At 34.1% G+C, this 24,016-nt stretch overlaps 1 protein-coding gene across 1 annotated transcript in view; it reads left to right on the top strand.

Moving 5' to 3' along the window:
* The window catches only part of LOC148948584 (kinesin-like protein KIF28), a 288,269-nt gene that overhangs the window by 250,640 nt on the left and 13,613 nt on the right, over positions 1-24,016 (top strand). The window contains exon 15 of the mRNA XM_089094971.1: positions 8,025-8,173. Within this exon, the coding sequence (XP_088951097.1) occupies positions 8,025-8,173 (149 nt within the window). The remainder of the gene's footprint in view (positions 1-8,024; positions 8,174-24,016) is intronic.

Here is a 24,016-nt window from a genome sequence, read left to right as displayed (position 1 = left end):
ATCAGCCTTGATAAATAATTTGAACCCAAAACGAATAGAAAATACAAGAGATGACCAATTCAAACTCAAAACAAGCTGAAATTAACAAGAGAAGTTCTTGAAAGCTTTATGCCTTATCAAGGTAAAGCATAAATTTGCATTTTACTGAATATTAAAACAAAGTAAAAATACGGTTAGCCTCTAAAACTATACAAGGTTAGCGTCCTAAGACAAAATCACAGTTTTTCAAAGAAATGTAAAAAAACTCCATTAAACCAAAAAAAGAGCAATAAAATAAAACCAAATAATCTATAGATCGTAAAACTTCCGTAAATTACCATTGAAAAAAATAAATTGGACCCAAAACGAAGAAAAAATAAAGTAGATAACCGAGTCAAGCTCAAAACAAGCATAAATTTACTTGTGTAGTGCTCGAAAGCTTTTCCAAGTTAAAGTATAAATTTGCTGTTTACTGAATATTAAAACAAAGTAAAAATACGGTTAGCTTCCAAAACTATAGAAGGTTTGCGTCCTAAGACAAAAATCCCAGTTTTCAATGAAATGTAAAGAACTCCATTAAACCAAACAGGAGCAATAAAATCAAACTAAATAATCTATAGAACATAAAACTTCCACAAATCAGCATTGATAAATAAATAGAACCCAAAATGAACAGAAAATACCATAGATAACTGAGTCAAACTCAAAACATGCATAAATTAACAAGAGTAGTTCTCGAAAGCTCTATGCCTTTCCAAGGTAAAGAATAAACTTGTAGTTTACTGAATATTAAAACAAAGTAAAAATACGGTTAGCCTCTAAAACTATAGATGGTTTGCGTCCTAAGACAAAATCCTAGTTTTCAAAGAAATGTCAAGAACTCCATTAAACCAAAAAGACCATTAAAATAAAACCGAATAATCTATAGATCATAAAACTACCACTATTCAGCATTGATAAATAAATTGAACCCAAAACGAACAGAAAATACAATAGATAACCGAGTAAAACTCAAAACAATAGAAATTAACAAGAGTAGTGCTCAAAAGCTCTATATTTCTACATGGCAAATGATAAATTAGCAGTTTACTGAATATTAAAACAAAGTGAAAATATGGTTAGCCTCTAGAACTCTAAAGGGTTTGCGTCCTAAGACAAAATCCCAGTTTTTAAAGAAATGGAAAGAACTCCGTTAAACCAAAAAAAGAGCAATAAAATAAAATCAAATAATCTATAGGTCGTAAAACTTCCACAAATCAGCATTGATAAATAAATTGAACCCAAAACGAACAAATGCGAAGACCACTCTTTGGCTGCTAATTTTAGTAAAATGTAGTGTAGGTATTGGCATTTAGTGATTTTAGGTGGCATTTATATTTTTGTAATGCTTAAAAGTAGTTTTTTTTAATGTTAGTGCCACTGAAAGTAGAGGAGGTGGTATTTTAAAATTTAATTAAAAAAAAAAAAAATACAATAGATGAATGAGTCAAACTCAAAACAAGCAAAAATTAACAAGAGTAGTGCTCGAAAGCTCTATGCCTTTCCAAGGTAAAGAATAAATTTGTAGTTTACTGAATATGAAAACAAAGTAAAATACGGTTAGCCTATAAAACTATAGAATGTTTGCGTCCTAAGATAAAATTCCAGTTTTCAAAGTAATGTAAACTCCATTAAACCAAAAAAGAGCAATAAAATAAAACCAAATAATCTATAGAACGTAAAACTTCTGAAATTCAGCATTGTTAAATCAATTGAACCAAAAACGAACAGAAAATACAATAGATGACCGAGTCAAACTCCAAACAAGCAGAAATTAACAAGAGTAGTTCTCGAAAGTTCTATGCCTTTCCAAGGTAAAGCATAAATTTGCATTTTACTGAATATTAAAAAAAAATAAAAATACTGTTAGCCTCTAAAACTATAGAAGGTTAGCGTCCTAAGACAAATCCCAGTTTTTCAAAGAAATGTAAAGAACTCCATTAAACCAAAAAAAGAGCAACAAAATAAAACCAAATAATCTATAGATCGTAGAACAGCATTGATAAATAAATTAGAACAGAATTCCATAAATCAGCATTGTTAAATCAATTGAACCAAAAACGAACAGAAAATACAATAGATGACCGAGTCAAACTCCAAACAAGCAGAAATTAACAAGAGTAGTGCTCGAAAGTTCTATGCCTTTCCAAGGTAAAGCATAAATTTGCATTTTACTGAATATTAAAAAAAAATAAAAATACGGTTAGCCTCTAAAACTATAGAAGGTTAGCGTCCTAAGACAAATCCCAGTTTTTCAAAGAAATGTAAAGAACTCCATTAAACCAAAAAAAGAGCAACAAAATAAAACCAAATAATCTATAGATCGTAGAACAGCATTGATAAATAAATTAGAACAGAATTCCATAAATCAGCAATGATAAATAAATTGAACCCAAAATGAACAGAACATACAATAGATAACTGATTCAAACTCAAAATATGCAGATATTAACAAGAGTAGTGCTCGAAAGCTTTAAGCCTTTCCAAGGTAAAGTATAAATTTGCAGTTTACTGAATATTAAAACAAAGTAAAAATACGGTTAGCCTCTAAAACTATAGAAGGTTAGCATCCTAAGAAAAAATACCAGTTTCTCAAAGAAATGTAAAGAAATCCTTTAAACCAAAAAGACCATTAAAATAAAACCGAATAATTTATATATCATAAAACTTCCACAAATCAGTATTGATAAATAAATTGGACCCAAAGCGAACAGAAAATACAATAGATGACCGAGTCAAACTCAAAAGAAGTAGAAATTAACATGTGTAATGCTCGAAAGCTCTATATATTTCCAAGGTAAAGCATAAATTTGCAGTTTACTGAATATTAAAACAAAGTAAAAATACGGTTAGCCTATAAAACTATAGAAGGTTTGCGTCCTAAGACAAAATCCCAGTTTTTAAAGAAATGGGAAGAACTCCACAAAACCAATAAAAAGAACAATAAAATAAAACCAAATAATCTGTAGATCGTAAAACTTCCATAAATTGGCATGGATAAATAAATTGGACCCAAAACGAACAGAAAACACAATAGATGACCGAGTCAAACTCAAAACAAGCAGAAATTAACAAGAGTATTTCTCGAAAGCTCTATGCCTTTCCAAGGTAAAGCACAAATTTAAAGTTTACTGAATATTAAAACAAAGTAAAAATACGGTTAACCTCTAAAACTAATGAAAGTTTGCGTCCTAAAACAAAATTCCAGTTTTTAAAGAAATTGAAAGAACTCCGTTAAACCAAAAAAAGAGTAATAAAATAAAATAAAATAATCTATAGATCGTAAAACTTGCGAAGACCACTCTTTGGCTGCTAATTTTAGTAAAATGTAGTGTAGGTAGTGGCATTTAGTGATTTTAGGTGGCATTTAGATTTTTGTAATGCTTAAAAGTAGTTTTTTTCATGTTAGTGCCACTGAAAGGAGAGGAGGTGGTATTTTAAAATTTAATAAAAAAAAAAATACAATAGATGACTGAGTCAAACTCAAAACAAGCAAAAATTAACAAGAGTAGTGCTCGAAAGCTCTATGCCTGTCCAAGGTAAAGAATAAATTTGTAGTTTACTGAATATGAAAACAAAGTAAAATACGGTTAGCCTATAAAACTATAGAATGTTTGCGTCCTAAGATAAAATACTAGTTTTCAAAGTAATGTAAACTCCATTAAACCAAAAAAGAGCAATAAAATAAAACCAAATAATCTATAGATCGTAAAACTTCTGCAATTCAGCATTGATAAATCAATTGAACCAAAAACGAACATAAAATACAATAGATGACCGAGTCAAAACTCCAAACAAGCAGAAATTAACAAGAGTAGTGCTCGAAAGTTCTATGCCTTTCCAAGGTAAAGCATAAATTTGCAGTTTACTGAATATTAAAACAAATTAAAAATACGGTTAGCCTCTAAAAGTATACCCAGTTTTTAAAGAAATGGGAAGAACTCCATAAAACCAATAAAAAGACTAATAAAATAAAACCAAATAATCTGTAGATCGTAAAACTTCCATAAATTGGCATGGATGAATAAATTGGACCCAAAACGAACAGAAAACACAATAGATGACCGAGTCAAACTCAAAACAAGCAGAAATTAACAAGAGTAGTGCTCAAAAGCTCTAAGCCTTTCCAAGGTAAAGCATAAATTTAAATTTTTCTGCATATTAAAACAAAGTAAAAATACGGTTAGCCTCTAAAAATATAGAAGGTTTGCGTTCTAAGATAAAATCCCAGTATTTTAAAGAAGTTTAAAGAACTCCATTAAACCAAAAAAAGAGCAATAAAATAAAACCAAATGATCTATAGATCGTAAAACTTCAACAAATCAGCACTGATAAACAAACTGAACCCAAAACGATCAGAAAATACAATAGATAACCGAGCCAAACTCAAAACAAGCATAAATTAACAAGAGTAGTGCTCGAAAGCTCTATGCCTTTCTAAGGTAAAGCATAAATTTGCAGTTTAATGAATATTAAAGCAAATTAAAATAAGGTTAGCCTCTAAAAGTATAGAATGTTTGCTTCCTAAGATGAAATCTCAGTTTTTAAAAGAAAAGTAATGTCCATTAAATCAAAAAAGACCAATAAAATAAAACCAAATAATCTATAGATAGTAAAACTTCCACAAATCAGCATTGATAAATAAATTTAACCCCGAACGATCAGAAAATAAAATAAATGATCGAGTAAAACTCAAAACAAGCAGAAATTAACAAGAGTAGTTCTCGAAAGCTCTATGCCCTTCCAAGGTAAAGTATAAAATTTCAGTTTACTGAATATTGAAACAAAGTAAAAATACGGTTAGTCTATAAAACAATAGAAGGCTTGCGTCCTAAGATAAAATCCCAGTTTTCAAAAAACTGTAAAGTCCATTAAACCAATAAAAAGAGCAATAAATCAAAACCGAATAATCTATAGTTCGTGAAACTTCCACAAATCAGTATTTATAAATAAATTGAACCCGAAACGAACAGAAAACACAAGAGATGACCGAGTCAAACTCAAAAGAAGCAGAAATTAACAAGAGTAGTGCTCGAAAGCTCTATGCCTTTCTAAGATAAAGCATAAATTTGCAGTTTAGTGAATATTAAAACAAAGTAAAAATACGGTTCGCTTCTAAAACTGTAGAGGGTTTGCGTCCGAAGAAAAATCCTAGTTTTCAATGAAATGTAACGAACTTCATTAAATCAAAAACAGCTATAAAATAAAACTGAATAATCTATAAATCATAAAACTTCCACTAGTTAATTTTGAAAAAGAAGGACATAAGAATGTACCCAATGAACCCCTGAATTATCCCCCAACCCCTAAAAAATATTAGTTTTTATAAGTCACCTACATTGTTTAATATTTTTACTAGCTAATTTGAAAGGAGGTTTGTTTCACTCCTAAGAAAATGAAAAAACTTTTTGTCATTGTTAGATATCGCTAATAATACACTCAATTTTGGTAGAAATAAGCAAGATTGTTTCAGATGACACCCGGACTATATAGAACAAAGAAAGATTCAATGTTTCGTGAATGTCTGCAAGCTGTTTCTAGCCAAGAATTTCAGCAGAACGGTCAAAAATGTGTTCGGTAAAGGACGTTTTCGCTGTGTCTTAATTTTAAAGTGTTGGTTCTTTTAATATTGGATTTTATTGGTGGATGTTTGTATGAATAGCTGATGCGCTAAGGTTCATAAATAGAAATAGTTATAACGAGGAAACATTTTTTGTCCCCGGTGGATGGGGGTGGGGTGGGACTTTTTAAGAAAAAAATGGGGTAACATTCTAAGTGCCATATTTGAAAATGTTAGGTAAAAAGTAACAGACTGGGATGTTCATACTATCTGCTTGTCTAAATCTTGAAAGATGAGGTCAAAATTGACGTTCTGCTAACTTTTTTCTTACACATTTTTAACTCTTAATTTGAGCCTCTATATTGAAAATTGGGGGGTGTCCTCAAAAAAAGTTGGAATGGTGGGAAGGGGGTCTTGGGGGTTGGGAAGAGGTAGCCCCTGGAGGTTGAGGTCCTTTGTGGTTTGAGTCATTGATGGTTCATGCTCATAATTCTCTCACTTATCCAATATTGTGTACTTGTCTATTATAGCGACCACAGAGTTTCACCCCAAATCATCCTCTAAATTGTCTTAAACTGTTTCACCCAAAAAAATCCTAAAATGTCGATTAATTTGTTTCGCCCAAATAATCCCCTAAAAATAATTTCTGAATGTTCCTTTGTTTTGGCATCCTTTTGCGATGTAGGAGAAACATTACATAAGTCCATTGACCTAGAAATAGGTGTCAATGATCTTGTCCCGTTCATATTTCATACTCCCTGATTGGCCTAGAAAGAGACACGTGATCTTATTCCCGTTAGACGCTCTTATCTGACAACGATGTAAACTTCTGTCTGTATTTAATAGAAACATCAAATCACATAACCAACAAACAATATAACTATCAAACCATATAACCATCAACAAACAGAACTTTGAAACAACATCAAATCATATAACCAACAAACAATATAACCATCAAACCATCAAGTGGTCTTGTATGTATAGGGATTCTAGGCATCTGATTGGTCTAGAAATAACAATTTTACCAAGGACATTAAATCTCGTCCCAAGTTTTCACCAAGGACATTAAATCTCTTCCAGGCTTTTACCAAGGACATTAAATCTCGTCCAGGCTTTTACCAAGGACATTAAATCTCTTCAATGCCCATGTAAGGAGTCACCCTGTATCAATTGGTTCTGTCCTACTAAAGTTTCTAAGAAAAAGGTGTTTCAAGGAAAAATAAAGAGCTACGTTAAACTAAACCAAGCTACGATAATTCACACTTAAAACGAGCACAAATGTCAATTTACGCAAATAATTTTTTTCAAATTTCTAATGTACTTTGGCACCAGCTTTATTGAGACTAATTACCCAAAATAAGAATAGGTATAACACCTCCAAAGTTTTCTAAGTCTAAAGCTTCTTTTGCAGTTTACTGAAAACAGCTTTTTATGTCGAGCAGAGTGCTTTTATTTGTCATAGCATTGATAGCAACACACACATACAAAAACTATCTCAAGTCAGACTTTAAAATATGACCGATGCTTGGTCCCCCCCAACTCTCAAAAATTTCAATGGCTTGAGTTTACATTATATTTCATTGAAATCGATATGTATTTTAAATTGTGTTGTTTTTATTTGCCAAAATATCAGCAACAGAAACAAAAAACTAAGAAAATCACCGCCCTAACCAAGATTACTGAGAAGAAACAATAAAAGTAGTTGATTGTTTAAAAAATAGGGATACTCCTTTCTCAAAGCCTCAGCAATTTTGAATTTAACAAAGTTATTAAAGTCAAGTTTTTTAGAACAAAATTTTCGAAAAAGTTCTTTTCAGTTAATGCATGGAGACTAAATGTGGCTTGTATCTTTTTGTATTTTATCGTCAATTTTGGAATTTCTAATGTCCCGAAGTATCTGCTGAGGTCTCAGTAGTAGGCACATTAAGGCAAGTGGCCATTTTGTTTGACCTGCAAAAATCTTCAACAGAATCCGGCGTTTTGTGACCATTGCCGATCAGGTCTACGCAACTGTTGCTATACAGATTATGACGATCCTATATGACATTTACAGAGGAGCTTGCTGGAGCGCAAAGAATCTCTCAATAACAATGTATTACGTTTTGAGATAAGTCAAATAAAAACTATTACAACTTGACTACCGATTCTCATTCTTGGTGACCATCCATATTACAACCCAGAAAAAACCAGGAACATTTTTGTCCGTGTCTAGCTAAATGCGCTGTAACTAATTGCTGAACTCAAGTAGGTGACATTGTTTTAGATCAAGATGCTCTTTATGCTCTTTCGCATGCTCAAAATATTCTTTCGAGAATTGACGCCCCTGTTACCGGGGAGTCTTCATGTGTGAAAATCAATAGTGTACCACCTGTTTTGCAATTGAATTTCTTAAGTTTACTATGAAATACAAATCTCTGTTGTAGTTTATCTGCTTACTATTTAGATGCAGCCCAGTTGCAGGAAGATCTTCTTTTGGTAATCCCAGCGGTAGAAGAAGCCAACAGCATAAGCGCAGAATTGGACAAGAGAGTAAAATTTGAGATCGTTCTTGTAGCCCCTAAGGTGTTAGGGTCAGAAATCAAGCAAACACAGGTAAAGTGATCTAGGTAATTAATGTTTTTTCTCTAAACTATTAAGTTTGCAAGTTCTTAGTTACAATTGAAAACAATAAGAACAATGTAGTGTCTCAAGGTCTCTATTTTTTACAGAATTGTAACAGGCATCACACATTTTTGATAATTATAATTTTGTGAACAGACCATATTTATTGAAAAAAAAAATGAATGAGTGGGGAATATTATAATGCAGTAAAAACCAAGTTTTTGCATGTTGCCTTTTTAGGTCTGAAACATTATCTCTGTTATGAAGAAAATGCCAGTTTTTTCTATATTTTTGTGTTTAAATCCCTATGCAGCCTATTGCCTCTCTGTCCTTTCTTCTAATTGAGTATCTTGGTGGCTTATCGTGATTGGACATAACAAATTTGAACTTGACTCAATTTGTATTCTGAACAGAATCTTACTAGTCAAAGGTTTATTAAATAAGGTTATCTCTTCTAATCTACTTTGCAATATAGAAACGAAATATTGTCATACATTTTGAAGTATGTCATTTATCATAAAATGCTAAACAACCTTTCTAAATAATATAACCTTTCAGCTTATTTACTTTGTCTTTCATTAGTTTGCATAAAAACTCACTTTCTTCAACTCTATTATTAAATAGTTCGTGGTAACGAACTGTAAGTAAGGAGCAACCCTGCTCAATAGTAACCGAAACTCTAAAAAACGAAGTTTAGATACCAATAGATACATCAAAAGAATCAAATTTTTATGCTGAGTTCAAATATAGAAATTTTCTCAAATTTAATCGTACCCATCAAAAGGTACGCGTAAATTTGCCTTATTTTCGAAAAAAGGGGGAAAAAACCCCTAAAAGTCACAAAACTTTAATGACAATCACACCATGAGATTCAGCGTATCAGACCATACTATAGAAGTTTCAAGCTCCTATCTGCAAAAATGTGGAATTTCGTATGTTTTGCCAGAAGAAAGATCACTGATGCGTGTTTATTTGTTTGTTTCTTTTTTTTTTCAAGGGGTGAACGTATCGATCTAGAATATCGTGAGAGCGCTTATTCAAACGAAAATTAATAGTTCTAGTGCCGTTTTTAAGTGAAAAAAAAAATTAGAGGACAAATTGGCCCCCTCCCCCGCTTATTTTTCTCCCGAAGTCACCCAATCATAATTTTGAGATAGCCATTTTGTTCAGCATAGTCAAAAAATTTAATAATTATGTCTTTGAGGATAACTTAATGCCCCACAGTTCCCAGGCGAAGGGCTGAAAGTTATGAACTTTACCCATTGTTTACATATAGTATTGGTTAATGGGAAGTATACAGTTGGTTTCAGGAAGGATTTTTTCTAGTGGGGAGGGGTCGGAGGCGGGGGTTACAGGGTAGGGTCCTTTCATGGAGGATGTTTCCTTGGGGGAAGGGACATTTCTGTGAAGGGGGCACCGGATTTCCTAGCCTTTATTTAAAAACGATCAGAAACTAAACAAAAACAGAATTTTTTTTTCCACTGAAAGTAAGGAGCAACATTAAAACTTAAAACCAATAGAAACTATTACATATATGAGGAGGTTCACCTCCTAGTCAATCCCTCGCTCTTTACGCTAAAGTTTTCTTAGTACTTTCAAAAGAGCTATGTTTTCTAATTAACCGACCTTTGTGATTGAGAGGTTTGTGCTTTGAGCAAAATTCGAACTTTAGTGTAAAGAGTGAGGTGTTGACTAGGGAAGCGAATTCCCTAATATACGTTATAAAAACATACGAATACAGAAGTACGTTACGGAATTTAATTCGTAAGTTACGTGAGAACAAAACTTCGAGAAAGCCATTTAGCCCAAAAAAAGTAAAATTAATTTGCAAATTTCGTTTTGATTATTCATTTACGATGAGCAAAAATCAAAGCTGCATTAATTCAAAAATGTTCAAAAATTAAATTAAATAAAAAGTTTTTTTTAACTGAAAGTAAAGAGCGATATTAAAACTTAAAATAAACAGAAATTATGCCGTATATGAAAGGGGCTGTCCCCTCCTCAACGCCTTGCTCTTTACGCTAATTTTTTGTTTTGTTTTAAAAATTGAATTGTTTGACAGAGTCAAACTTTAGCGTAAAGAGCGAGGCGTTGAGGAGGGGACAACCCCTTTCATATACGAAATAATTTCTGTTCGTTTTAAGTTTTAATTTCACTCCTTACTTTCAGTTAAAAACAACTTTTTTTTTATTTAATTCTTAATGAGCTTTATCTCCTCTTTCCTCACTGAATTATGTACATGAATAACTATCAAACAAAGGCTCTTTTGTCTGAATGAACGGTAAGAAAATTTCTTTGGTAAAAACTGCTTGATAAAATTTGCAGGTGTTTTGGAAAAGACAATTAGTGATGAACATTAAACAAATTATGTTCACAGTATTAGCTAGAAGGTCGTGAAAAATATTGAGGTTTTACCAGAGGTTTCAAACCTTCGCGGCAACCGAAACGTTAGTAAAAAGCTATGGGGCTCAATAATAACGGAAACTTTGAAAAACAAAATTTTGATAAAGATATATACATAAGAAATGGCTTTTTATGTTGATTCCAAACACGCAAGATTAATTAAGTTTAAAGTTACCCGCCAAAAGCTACAAGCCTGAGAAAATTTTTCCAATTTTTGAAAACATTGGAGAAACAAGATTGCGAGAGGGCTACAGGGTTGGGAGAGGGATTCAGGATTGAAAGAGGACTCATTCAAACGGAAATTAAAGGTCAAGTTTCCTTTTTAAGTAACCACAAAAATTGGAGGACAACTAGCCTCCCTGACATGCCGTTTTTCCTCAAAGTTGTCCAATAAAAATTTGGAGATAACCATTTTATTTAGTATAGTTAAGAAGTTCAGTAACTATGTATTTGGGGATAACATGGCACCCCCCACAGCCCTGGGAGGAAGGGCTTCAAGCCATAAAATTTTACCCATTGTTTGTATATAGTCTTAGTTATTTTAAAGTATACAGACATTTTTCGGGGGTTGGGAGGTGACTTCTACAGTGGAATTTCCCATTTGATTGGAAGTTTCAGAGGGTAAACTTCCCAGGGGAAATTTAACTCGGAAGGATTCGGCCAGAATTCATATATCAAATTCGTTTTATTTGTCTTACTTTTTCGTCGGCAACCCCCTTTTACATTCAGAGATTTTCAGTGAAGTTAGAATTCTCTGGGGAGATTTTACTTGGGGAAGATTTCCTACGGGAAATATCCCCCATGTGGGAATTATCACCAGAACAAATTCTCCATAGGGCAATTTTCCTAGGGAGAAAAATTTTCATTGGGGAGGGGGGAGGGATTTTTGGGAAAAATTTTCCATACAGCTGGATTCCAGTAGAGTAGTACATTATACTTCTAAGGGTTTATGTTCCTTCCTATGCTATTCTAAGGGTTTATGCTCCTTCCTATGCTATTCTAAGGGACCTCTACACCTTTTCAAAAAGAGTGAATAGCCTCTCACAATGTCGTATGGATTCTAAGGGTTTATGTTCCTTCCTATGCTATTCTAAGGGTTTATGTTCCTTCCTATGCTATTCTAAGGGTATATGTTCCTTCCTATGCTATTCTAAGGGACCTCTATACCTTTTCAAAGAGAGTGAATAGCCTCTCACAATGTCGTATGGATTCTAAGGGTTTATGTTCCTTCCTATGCTATTCTAAGGGTTATTGTTCCTTCCTATGCTATTTTAAGGGTTTATGTTCCTTCCTATGCTATTCTAAGGGACCTCTACACCTTTTCAAAGAGAGTGAATAGCCTCTCACAATAACGTATGGATTCTAAGGGTTTATGTTCCTTCCTATGCTATTCTATGGGACATATACACCTTTTCAAAGAGAGTGAGTACGTCATCATAACGTGTTTTTTTTTTTTTTTTTTTTTTTTTTTTTTTTTTTTAAACTAAAAACTAGAAATTGTCAAATTGCGTAATCAAAGAATGGTCTCATTCTAGAAATACCGGTTTACAGTTGGTTATAATCATGTTTTTTTTGCTATATATATCGAACGAATTGTTCATTCTGTGTCAGTTGATTAATAGAAGTATTAATAGAAGTATAATAGTATATAATAAACCTATAAGAATCAATTCGCACGTTCTAATGGACAATAAAAGAATTATATTGGTAAGTAAATATACATTATTCGTGGACTAAAGTAACCTTTTTCATTTCCTATCTATAATTATGAGTTTCAAACAGAATTATCTATCATTTTGAGTTTCACACAAAAAGGGGAACTTTCTATAATTATGTAAGCTCTTGGAGAAATGACAAAATTCACATATTCATAACAGCTGTTTAGATTTTCGCAACAATTTTTATTTTTAACTCAAGAGATAGCAATTATCTTCTATGTCATGCATAATTGAGATGATCATTGTATTTACACGAGTATATTTACTAAATGGTGTAATTATTGAAGAATAAAAAAAGAGGATATGGGGGAGGGGTGCCCACCATTAATATTCTGAATAAAATAATAGTTGAAATTGTATATTTTTTTCATGTATTGTATTTACAAAAAAAGTGTTTTATGGTATTCCAAAACACTTATATTCTATTCGGCTCTAAATGTTTCTTATGCATCTTACAGAAATATCACGTTTTTAAGAGTAGAATTGGACATTATCCCTCATTTAAATAGAAACAATAGGGTTAATGTATTTTGGAGTGGGCTTTGGGGTGGTGGGAGGGGATGTCCCCTATTAATATTCTGAATAAAATAATAGTTAGAATTGTATTTTTTTTTCATGTATCATATTTAAAAACGTGTTTTATGGTATTCCAAAACACTTATATGCTATTCGGCTCTAAATGTTTCTTATGCACCTTACAGAAAAATCACGTTTTTAAGAGTAGAATTGGACAATATCCATCCTTTAAATAGAGACAATAGGGTTAATGTGTTTTGGAGTGGGCTTTGGGTTGGTGGGAGGGGGTACCCCCTATTAATATTCTGAATAAAATAATAGTTGAAATTATGTTTTTGTTTTCATGTATCATATTTAAAAACGTGTTTTATGGTATTCCAAAACACTTATATGCTATTCGGCTCTAAATGTTTCTTATGCACCTTACAGAAATATCACGTTTTTAAGAGTAGAATTAGACAATATCTCTCCTTTAAATAGAAACTATATGGTTAATGTATTTGGGATGGTGGGAGGGGGTGCCCCCTATTAATATTCTGAATAAAATAATAGTTGAAATTGTATTTTTTTTTCATGTATCGTATTTAAAAATGTGTTTTATGGCATTCCAATACACTTATAGGATATTCGGCTCTAAATGTTTCTTATGCACCTTACAGAAATATCACGTGTTTAAGAGTAGAATTGGACAATATCATTCCTTTAAATAGAAACAATAGGGTTAATGTATTTGGAGTGGGCTTTGGGGTGGTGGGAGGGGGTGTCCCCTATCAATAATCTTAATAAAATAATAGTTGAAATTGTTTTTTTTTCATGTATAATATTTAAAAAAGTGTTTTATGGTATTCTAAATCACTTATAGGCTAATCGGCTCTAAATGTTTCATATGCAACTTACAGAAATATAAAGTTTTTAAGAGTAGAATTGGACAATATCACTCCTTTAAATAGAAACAATAGGTTTAATGTATTTGGAGTAGGCTTTGGGATGTTGGGAGGGGGTGCCCCCTATTAATATTCTAAATAAAATAATGGTTGAAATTGTATTTTTTTCATTTATAGTATTTAAAAATGTGTTTTATGGTATTCCAAAACACTTATATGCTATTTGGCTCTAAATGTTTCTTATGCTCCTTACAGAAATATCACGTTTTTAAGAGTAGAATTGGACAATATCATTCCTTTAAATAGAAACAATAGGGTTAATGTATTTGGAGTGGGCTTTGGGGTGGTGGGAGGGGGTGTCCCATATCAATAATCTGAATAAAATAATAGTTGAAATTGTATTTTTTTTCATGTATCATATTTAAAAACGTGTTTTATGGTATTCTAAAACACTTATAGGCTAATCGGCTCTAAATGTTTCATATGCAACTTACAGAAATATCAAGTTTTTAAGAGTAGAATTGGACAATATCACTCCTTTAAATAGAAACAATAGGCTTTAATGTATTTGGAGTGGGCTTTGGGGTGGTGGGAGGGGGTGCCCCCTATTAATATTCTGAATAAAATAATGGTTGAAATTGTATTTTTTCATGTATCGTATTTAAAAAATCTGTTTTATGGTATTCCAAAACACTTATATGCTATTCGGCTCTAAATGTTTCTTATGCTCCTTACAGAAATATCACGTTTTTAAGAGTAGAATTTGACAATATCATTCCTTTAAATAGAAACAATAGGGTTAATGTATTTGGAGTGGGCTTTGGGTGGTGGGAGGGGGTGCCCACAATTAATATTCTGAATAAAATAATAGTTGAAATTGTATTTTTTTTCATGTATTGTATTTAAAAAACGTGTTTTGTGGTATTCCAAAACACTTATAGGCTATTCGGCTCTAAATGTTTCTTATGCAACTTACATAAATATCACGTTTTTAAGAGTATAATTGAACAATATCACACCTTTAAATACAAACAATAGGGTTAATGTATTTTGGAGTGGGCTTTGGGGTGGTGGGAGGGGGTGCCCCCTATTAATATTTTGAATAAAATAATAGTTGAAATTGTATTTTTTTACATTAACATATTTAAAAAAAATGTGTTTTATTTAGTAGCTGGTAAAACAGGTGACTAGAGAAGACTGAAATTGATTTTTATTTCCAGGACTCCGATATTCAAGCGTCAAGTCAAAAGCGAGCAAAGCTCAATGACACAGAAGAGTTCAATTTTGAAACTAATTTAGGGGAAGGAGACATACCATCTACTGACAATTTGGATATATCGACATTAGACGATTTATTGGTTATGGTAGACAACATTCAAAATCCTCAAGAATTTCATTCTTCCCACAAGGACCCATCGTATAAAACACTAAAGCCTGTTGGGGAGACTAGCATGAATTTGAGGAGAGATACCGTGATTCACTATGCCCCACGAGCGGTTTCTACAGCTGCAAGTTCCACTTTAAGCACCATTTATCAGATAGCATTCAACTTTATAGCGCAAATTAATCGGAATTCTACCCGCCTTTGCTTCGTGTATCCTTCAATGGAATAAGGACCTTCTCGTGAAATTTTTACGTCTGTATTTACTAAAGGGGGTAATTATTGAAGAAAAAATGGGGGGAGGGGGGCCAAAATCAAACCTTAATCAGATAGTGCCTTAATATTGATACATGACTTTAGTAGGTGGTAAACGTCTGACTGGACATGAAACGCTTCTTACTAAACCAATGGCAAATATTTTTATAATGTACTTTACTTTATTGCTATTACAAATAGTAGATTTGTAAACGGGTAGATTTGTAGGAAAAGGAATCTGCTTCTAGTCTGATCGCTATTTTTTATGGATGGCTAGATTTGTAGGAAAAAGAGTCAGTTTTTTAAATGAGATATTAAGATAATTATTGAGTTGATTTTTTTACTGTATTTTATTGCTATTAGTCAAACGTTGCGATCTGTGTGTGAGCGTGTACGTGTCGGTGTGTGTGTGTGCGTGAGCATGTGTGTGTGTGTGTGCTGTCAACAAAATTTGTAATTTATTATGCACTTGTTTTATAAATAATGCTATAAGCAAAATTTGTAATTTATTATGCATTTGTTTGATAAATACGAATCCAATTAAGAAAAAAAAACATTTGTTTGATAAATAATATGAATACAAATCTGACTAAGAAAAAAAAATAAATAGTGTGCTATAATTGTGATAAAACTTTTCTCAAAGAAAAAAAAAACTCAATCCATTAATTTTAGTTTCAGGGGGAAGCTACAAAAACAACTGCCTTCCCTGGCCCAGGACTTCAGAATATCATGGGTAATTGTCTCCTGTCGCCGGAACAATCGAATGATGTTAGTGAAAGTACGTCGTTTAATATCCCCCCGGATTTTAAATTTACAACGGAAGAAATGAATAGCCTTTCGGAAATTGCTGGATGTGAAGTTTCCGGGGAGATTTTTGACGATGACTTCATTATTAGTGAATTGGGTCCTGTGCAAATAGGTGCAGGACATGAAAATAGTGTCGCGTCCCCGGAACTACGTGAATTTTATTTGTTAGAGTCTGCTCTAGGTCACTTGCAAACACATAGTGTAGATTTTAATCCCCCCGAGGAAAACCTGGTTGACGGGAGTGTTATTTTAACAGACCCTGTAAATGTTCTTCATACCTACATTGACCGAATTCGAGCACTTATTGAGATTCACATTCACAATTGGGGGGGTGTGGTTGGGGGGGGGGGGAATAAGGCATCAGTCCATCAAAAAGTTTATTTACAAAAGGAGACATCTGGGGACATTTTTTATTTTCATTTTTCAACTGGCAACCAAACTTTTTACCCTGGTCTAAATGAATTTGAGGGTAACTTTTTCAATTGGGCCAATAAATTAATATCAACTTTGGACATATTCAAAGAGAGTGGGAGTGGGTCCACCATTTTGTACATTGAATACGTGAATCTGAATCTCCGTAGATTTAAAAAAAACTTTTTTTTAAGAGGGGTGGGGAGAGGTAATCAACAAATAAAATACCACCCAGATTTGTGGGCTACCAAAGGAGCCCAGGGTTTCAAATTTGACACAGGGCTGCAATGCTTTAAATATACATTTTTAGCAGAAGCTCATAAAACATTGAAAAAAGATTCAACAATGAAAAATCTCGACAGACTTGCACGTAATGGTGGAAACAATTTTCCTAAAGTAAATTTTGATTGTTTAGAGGGAAAGTATCTGGTGTCCTTAAAAGAAATAACTATATTTGAAAAAGCAAATGAAAATCTTGGGTTTGGGGTGGTTGTTCTCCAGTATGACACAGAATTTGTAATTGGGGGAACGAAACCGAATAAAAAGGGATTTTATATTCAGTTAGGACACCGTTGGTAGATAATGTTAAAAATTGGGTTTGGGTTGTCTATGAGCCCCCTAAAGATGTAAATTCCTACGGTCATTTTTTCCCCGTTACGGCAGCAAGTCGACTCTTATCTCAAGGCGTGAAGAAAGGGGAACGTCCAAGGCCCATGTGCCTTGCCTCATTTAGGTCTGAAAGAAAATTCACGGATCACATGAGATATTGTAAAATTCATGGCAATCAAAGAATAGAAATGCCGGCAGAAGGCAAAGATACTTAACAATTTAAAAACTTCCAAAATTCCCTGCTACAGGTTGATAAAATATCTTTGGGTTGTGAATCAAGACTGTTGGAGGTATCGGACCCATCAAGGCCAAATATAGTCAAGGAACACAAACTAGTTGCGTGTTCCTATGCGCATGCCCGTCGCGATTCCAACAATAAAATGCAATTAAAAGAGTTTTTTTTACTATGGATGAGGAAGGTGGCATGGAGAAGTAATTGGTGTGTTTAATAAAAACAGCTAACGGTGCAATTTTACGATTGCGTCACACCAATTACCCAATGTCATTATCAGATAAGGAGAAACGGGCACAAGAAAAGGGGATAATTTGTTGGGTTTGTAGGAGTGCTCTTGCCCCAAAAGACGCTGTCCAGGATTTTAATCATCTTATTAACCCCAATTCAACGGGGAAAAGTAACTTTCGGGGGCGGGCTCAAAATTAATGTAGTATAAAAATTAAACAGCAACTCTTTCTTCAGGTTTTTATACATAATTCTAACTACGATCTGAAGTATGTGCTACCAGCAATGGCACATCTTCAAAGAAATGGAACAGAGGATGATACATGGGTGATAGACTGCTTTTCCTTCAAAATCCTTCCTAAATCATCAGAAGAGTTGCTTGTTTTGGAATTTATGTGGAGATGTGTTGAAGACGACATTGAGTACACGAATAAAATTCGCTTTTTAGATTCCTACAGTTTTATCCCCAAATCATTGAGCGAATTAATTCAAGTGCAGAAAAACGATGACGGCTGCAACGCTTACCCCCTTCTCAAGCAACTATTTCCAAATGATTTATATGATTTGTTGACGGTCAAGGGCATATATCCTTATGATTATTACTGCTCCATGTCGAGATTTGCCGAGGAAACTAGTCCCTCGATCGAATCTTTTTACGACAGTCTACACGATCGTGGGTGTACCCCTGAAGAATACAGTTTTGCCAAAAAATTGTGGGCAGAGGGAGGGTGTAAAAATGGGTTTGACTACTGCAAGCTGCATTTGTCGAGTGATGTTGTAACTTTTTTAAACATTATGTGTAAAAATACGGACAAAATCTATGGGGAATTTAATCTTGATTTAGGATATTATTTTTCATCTCCTCATCTGGTAATGGACATCATCCTAAAAATTAGCGGGGTAAAAATCGGGCTGATCACTGACATCGATCAGCACCTGTTCATCGAGAAGTCAATGAGGGGTGGATAGGTTTTTCATGGGGATCGTATGTTGGAAACTGATCCAACTGGAGAGATGACGGGGACAAAATCAGATGCAGTGTTCCTTTATATGAATTGTCTCTACCCCTCGGCCATATCTCATTATGCGCTACTCTGTAATGACTATAAATGGCTCAATGACTCTCAATCCCCACATTTCCCCAACATTGACAGTGATGAGGAGAATGGGCCAGTTGGATGGTTTTTTGAAATTGATGGGGAGATACCAGTTGAGCTTCACGATTCGGTAAAGGACTTTGTTTTTCCATGTATCAATATACCTGTTTCTAGGGACTCTTTAGCTCCCGCAACAAACATTTGGTCGAGGTAGAAGGATTGCATTGGTCACCTTCAAAACAAAAACTTATTGCTGACCTTCTGCCGAAGAAAAATATTGTTGTACATCATTTGGCTTTAAAATGGATGTGCAACAACGGTTTCAACGTCACAAATGTTCATAGAGCCCTCCAGTTTAGTCAACAACCCTATCTGAATACGTTTGTTGACACTTTTATCAAGAAACGTTCTGAAGCGCAGACAAAAGCCGAAAAAGAAATCTATAAGCTCATTTTAAATTCGGCTTTTGGTAACATGTGCGAAAGTGTTCGCAATAGGAATCATTGTGACGTCGTGACCGATCTCGAACATTGTACTCGAATTATTGCCGATCCAAATTACACTTCCTTTACAATCATTGGCTCAGACATGGTACTATTGAATAGGAAAAAAAGAAGCATTGTCCAGAATAAAAATATTGCTGCAGGCAGTGCCATGTTGGAGATCTCTAGAAAGCTCATGCTGGAATTCTACTACAATGTGGCTAGGGTACAGTGGCCGGAAAAGGGGCAAGTAGAGGTCTGCTACGGGGTGACAGATTCTCTATTGCTAAAAGTAAAAACTCCAAACCTAATTGATGATTTGGCGCACGGTGAAATCATCAGCTCGCGGATAAACTATACCAATTTGAGTGGCCTTTACCCAGAGCTAGTGAAACGTCAGGCGCCAAATCAGCTTTTATTTTGAAAATCAGAAACGAGAAGCGACATGATTTCCCGTGGTATGTTTGTAAGTCCGAAGGTTTACTTTATACAGACACACGACGAGGAAATCAAAAAATGTTGCAAAGGAGTACTTACGCGCTATGTAGATAAGAATTTTGATATGGACATCTATAGGAATTATATTTTTGAAAATACAATTCCACGAGCAAAATTGTTGGCAATTCGTTCGCTGAACTACAGGAACTTCACTGTAAATACAGAAAAAATTGCCATGAGTACCATTTCCAACTAGGTCTATGGTTGTCAAGACGGTGTGACTACCCTCCCCCTGGGGCACTATTTAACTTCCGACCGAGCCGAATGTGTTAGCAATAGGGAAAGTCTCGGTTTGAGTAAAGTCCAATAAATTTCACAAAACCTTGGGGTTGCCTCGCGGCCTGGGGGGACCTCTTAGCCGGGGCGGGGGGGGGGCGGCCGGCCACTAGCGGAGGGGAGGGCGCCGCGGCTACCAAAGGTATCTTTTTTTTTACTTAGAGCAGATTTTTTTTGTAAATACAGGCTATATGTTGTTGTTGCATTCAAATTAAAAAAATGATGTAAAAAAAGGTGATATTATTCTCAGTGTATTTTTTCATTAAATGTTGTATTTTTTTATAAATAAATAAAGTATATTTATTAAAGTGATTTTTAACGTGCATTTTTTTAATGGTTTTTCATTATAATTAAAAAAAATCTTAAGTGTGTTTTTCTTGTTTTTTTTTCTGTAATGTATTATTTGTAAAGTGCTTTTTTTTATGATAATAATTCAAGAAATATGATTCTTTATTGATTTTGTTCTTCTTCTTCTCATTATTTTTGAACGGACTAGTAGGTAAATTATTTAGTCATTAGACAACTATAGTCTACAGTTAGTTTTAGGTGAACTGTTAAAGGGAACATGTATCGATTTAAAACACCATTCAGATCATATCTTTGCGGTCGATCAATGTCAGGCAAAAAGACACTCTTAACAAAAATAATTAAGAATTGTGATAAAATGTTTGTGGAAAAGCCGAAAAAAATCTACTATTGTTACAGTATTTGGCAGGAGTCATACAATAAAATAAAAGCAATTGGCATAGTGGGATTGGTGCAGATACAATTCATACAGGGACTTGATGTTTTCAACATTATTGAATCAAACTCTTGGCTGATTATTGACGATCTGGCTGAATATATTGAACAATGGTCCCAGGAAATGCTGCAATTGTTCACCGTTCGCTCTCATCATGAACAGATTTCCGTTACTCCGGTTCTACACAATCTCTTTCATCAGAGCAAATGTATGCGAACACTTCCATTGAACTGCACCTACTATATCATCTACAGAGTTGTTCGTGATTCTAGCTCGCTAATAACCCTCAATAAACAAATATACCTTGGGGCACCTAAATTTTTGCTCTCAGCGTACAATCAGGCAACTAATAAGCCCTACGGCTATATCCTATTGGATCTTAATTAAAATACACCCAAGGATTTGCGTGTAGTTACAGTCATTTTTGACAATGAAATTACAGCATATCTTCCCGTGAACAGTAAAAAGACCTATTAGTCGCTATCATGACAGTGAAGAAACTACATGAAAATAGACATTTATTTTCAGTTCTAATCACTTCAAAACCCCCACTTAGGAAAGCCATACTCAAACATGGTGTTGACAATGATTTCATTAATCTAATATCCGAACTTTGTTTAAATTTAACCGAGGGCAATGTTCAACTGCCAAAAGTAGGTAAGCAACAGGCAAAGCAACATCGTTCCATTGTACGTACATTGGCCTCTAAAAACAAAGGAAAGAATTTTAAAAGGAAACGTCTTCTTCAGGCGGGCGGTAGCTTTTTCACACTTTTACTACCGATAATTGCAGGACTTGTAAATATTTTCTCTAGAGAGAGAGAGAGAATGGCCAAACCCTATAATTTGACTCCAATAGAACTCGCTCTCTCACCCGTGGAACTTTTTGAGGACAATCTGAGTAAATTCATTGACAACGAGAATATTGAGGATGATAAAAAACTGCTTTTATTTCAAGATGCACTTCGCCGAGTGGACAAACATAAGCCCTATCGTGCGAAGGCCAGTGGTATTAATCACAAAAAAGAACCATCTCCTCAGGATTCTGCTGCTGTTGCTGCTGGAACACATTTAAAGGAGGAATTGGATTCAATTGTTTCGAGCATTGAAAATCCAATGCCCCACTCATATCGTGAATAAAGTAAACGACTCGTAATATATCTCATGAAAAGTGGTCAAGATCATAGTCAAGTTGATAGCAATGGGAAAGGGACTATAATTCAGGGCAAGAGCTATAATATACTTGATTTAATCTATGGTATGGTTAAAAATCGTAAAGGACTATTATCATTTGACGCACATCTATACAACTTTCTAAATACATTAAACTTCCCCAAAAGCCTTATTAGCAATATGCGAATTCTAAAAAATTAAATGAACATGCACCCTCAACACCATTAAAATATGAACATGAAGAAGAAGAAGAAGAAGAAGAAGATTTTAAATCAATTATGGAAAATACTAGCACACCTAGTGGAAACTTGACAATGGTGAGGAGGAGCAGCCCACCACTGATAGTTAGACAAAAGCGAAGACGTATCAAGTCAACTTCACCACAACGACTGCCAACCACTAGTATACAAAAGGGTAGCGGACGTTACACTACACGTTTACATTCAAAATGGTTGAAGTTCTGAAACGTGTTTATGAAAATATTGGTGAAGTGGGAAGTTTAAGGTCCCCCACCATTCTTTCCAAAGTCACTGGTGTTCACGCTAAAAGTGTACAAGACTATCTACAAAATGAATCAAGTTACACTCTGTATAGAAATCAAAGGCTCCGTGCTAATGATTATCGAAAAACTGAAGCCTTTTTCCCCTTACATATAATGCAAGCAGATCTCTTAACTCTAGATGAGATTCAAAGACGTCACAATACACCGTACAAGTACATTCTACTTGCAAGCAGTGTTTATAGTCACTATGCATATGCCATTCCATTGCGCTCGAAGAGAGGTGTTGAAGTTGCTCAGGCCGTTGAAAGTCTTCTCGAACAGGATTCGTATAAAAAAATTCAAACGGATCGCGGTAGTGAATCTGTTAATCCCCATGTTGCAAAAGTACGTGCGAAATATAATACACTGCTCTATCATCTAGTCATAGTCCTATAAAGGCTGCATTGGCCGAACGATTGATAAAAACTATTCGACTTTTAATTTCAAGATATTGTACATTGAAAAATACATCTGCTTTTATTCATGATTTATATAAAATCATGTTGATTTATAATCAACGACCTCATCGATCATTGTCCAACACAACCCCAACGGAAGTTCATCATTCTGATCATGATGCATCTGACAGTTTTCTTAAACAATATTCCAATGGAACGATTGTCAAGAAGAAAAAATTTAATGTTGGTGATACTGTTCGAATTAAAAGAACAACTAATGTTTTTGAAAACAGTAATTACTTGTAGTAGGGGAAAGATACGGAAAAAAATGGTCGAACCAGGAAAAAATTGGTATAGAAATTATTTTTGCACCACTGTGTTCAGAAAAGAGAGCTTTACAACATATCAAAAATCTAAATCTCCATCCCGTTGCAAAATTCCCTTTTTTTCACGTTTTTCGCGCCTATTTCTTAGATATTTCCAGAATCCGAGAATGAGCAACCGTGAAAAGAAAAGTAGTTTATTGATGATTTCCCTTTTAATATACGTTTGTTTTTGTGCTCTTTCATTAGACAAAAACATCAAGTTTAATACTTTATGTCTCCTATTTATTTTGTTTTTGTTTTCTTATGAAGTAAAAAATCAAAAAAAAAAAAAAAAAATAAAGCGACATACGATCACAGGGTATTTTTCGAAGAGGAGCACGAATTTTCGGTTCATTTTTCCCCATCTGAACAAATAGCCTACCGGCGTTCCGAATCCGTTTCTTTTCCTACCAAGCTTTATTGGTGACGACATTTTCAACCAGCTGGAAAGTCCCTTCTGATATTCACTTTCTGTTACACCATGCCTTGATCTTACACTCTTTTCAAAGTTGCTTCAGTCTGCTGAGCCCTGTAGAGCCACCTATCTGCAAAAAAACTCCTCAGATGGAAAGTATTTTGGAGTCCGAGCAGAGATTTAACACAGGTGCGTTTTTGTTTGTTTTTCTTGCCGATGCTTTTGTAACGTAACTACTAGGAAGCGGAAAGGAATCGTAGGAAGGAAATATAGAAAGGAAAGAAGACTCTACTCTCGTCCTACCTCTCTTTTCTGACACATTTTTTATCAGCGCCATCTGTCTGAAGAAAACATAAGTACAGCAAACAAGTCGCTAGAGTGCAGCACGGTCGACGCTGCTAGGC

Source organism: Artemia sp. Qi Xiang Cuo, chromosome 9 (assembly GCF_049724085.1).
Source record: "Artemia sp. Qi Xiang Cuo chromosome 9, ASM4972408v1, whole genome shotgun sequence".
In the NCBI taxonomy this organism is placed as follows: domain Eukaryota; kingdom Metazoa; phylum Arthropoda; class Branchiopoda; order Anostraca; family Artemiidae; genus Artemia; species Artemia sp. Qi Xiang Cuo.
Note: the sequence above shows the minus strand (reverse complement) of the source record. Positions and strands in the feature narration are given on the sequence as shown.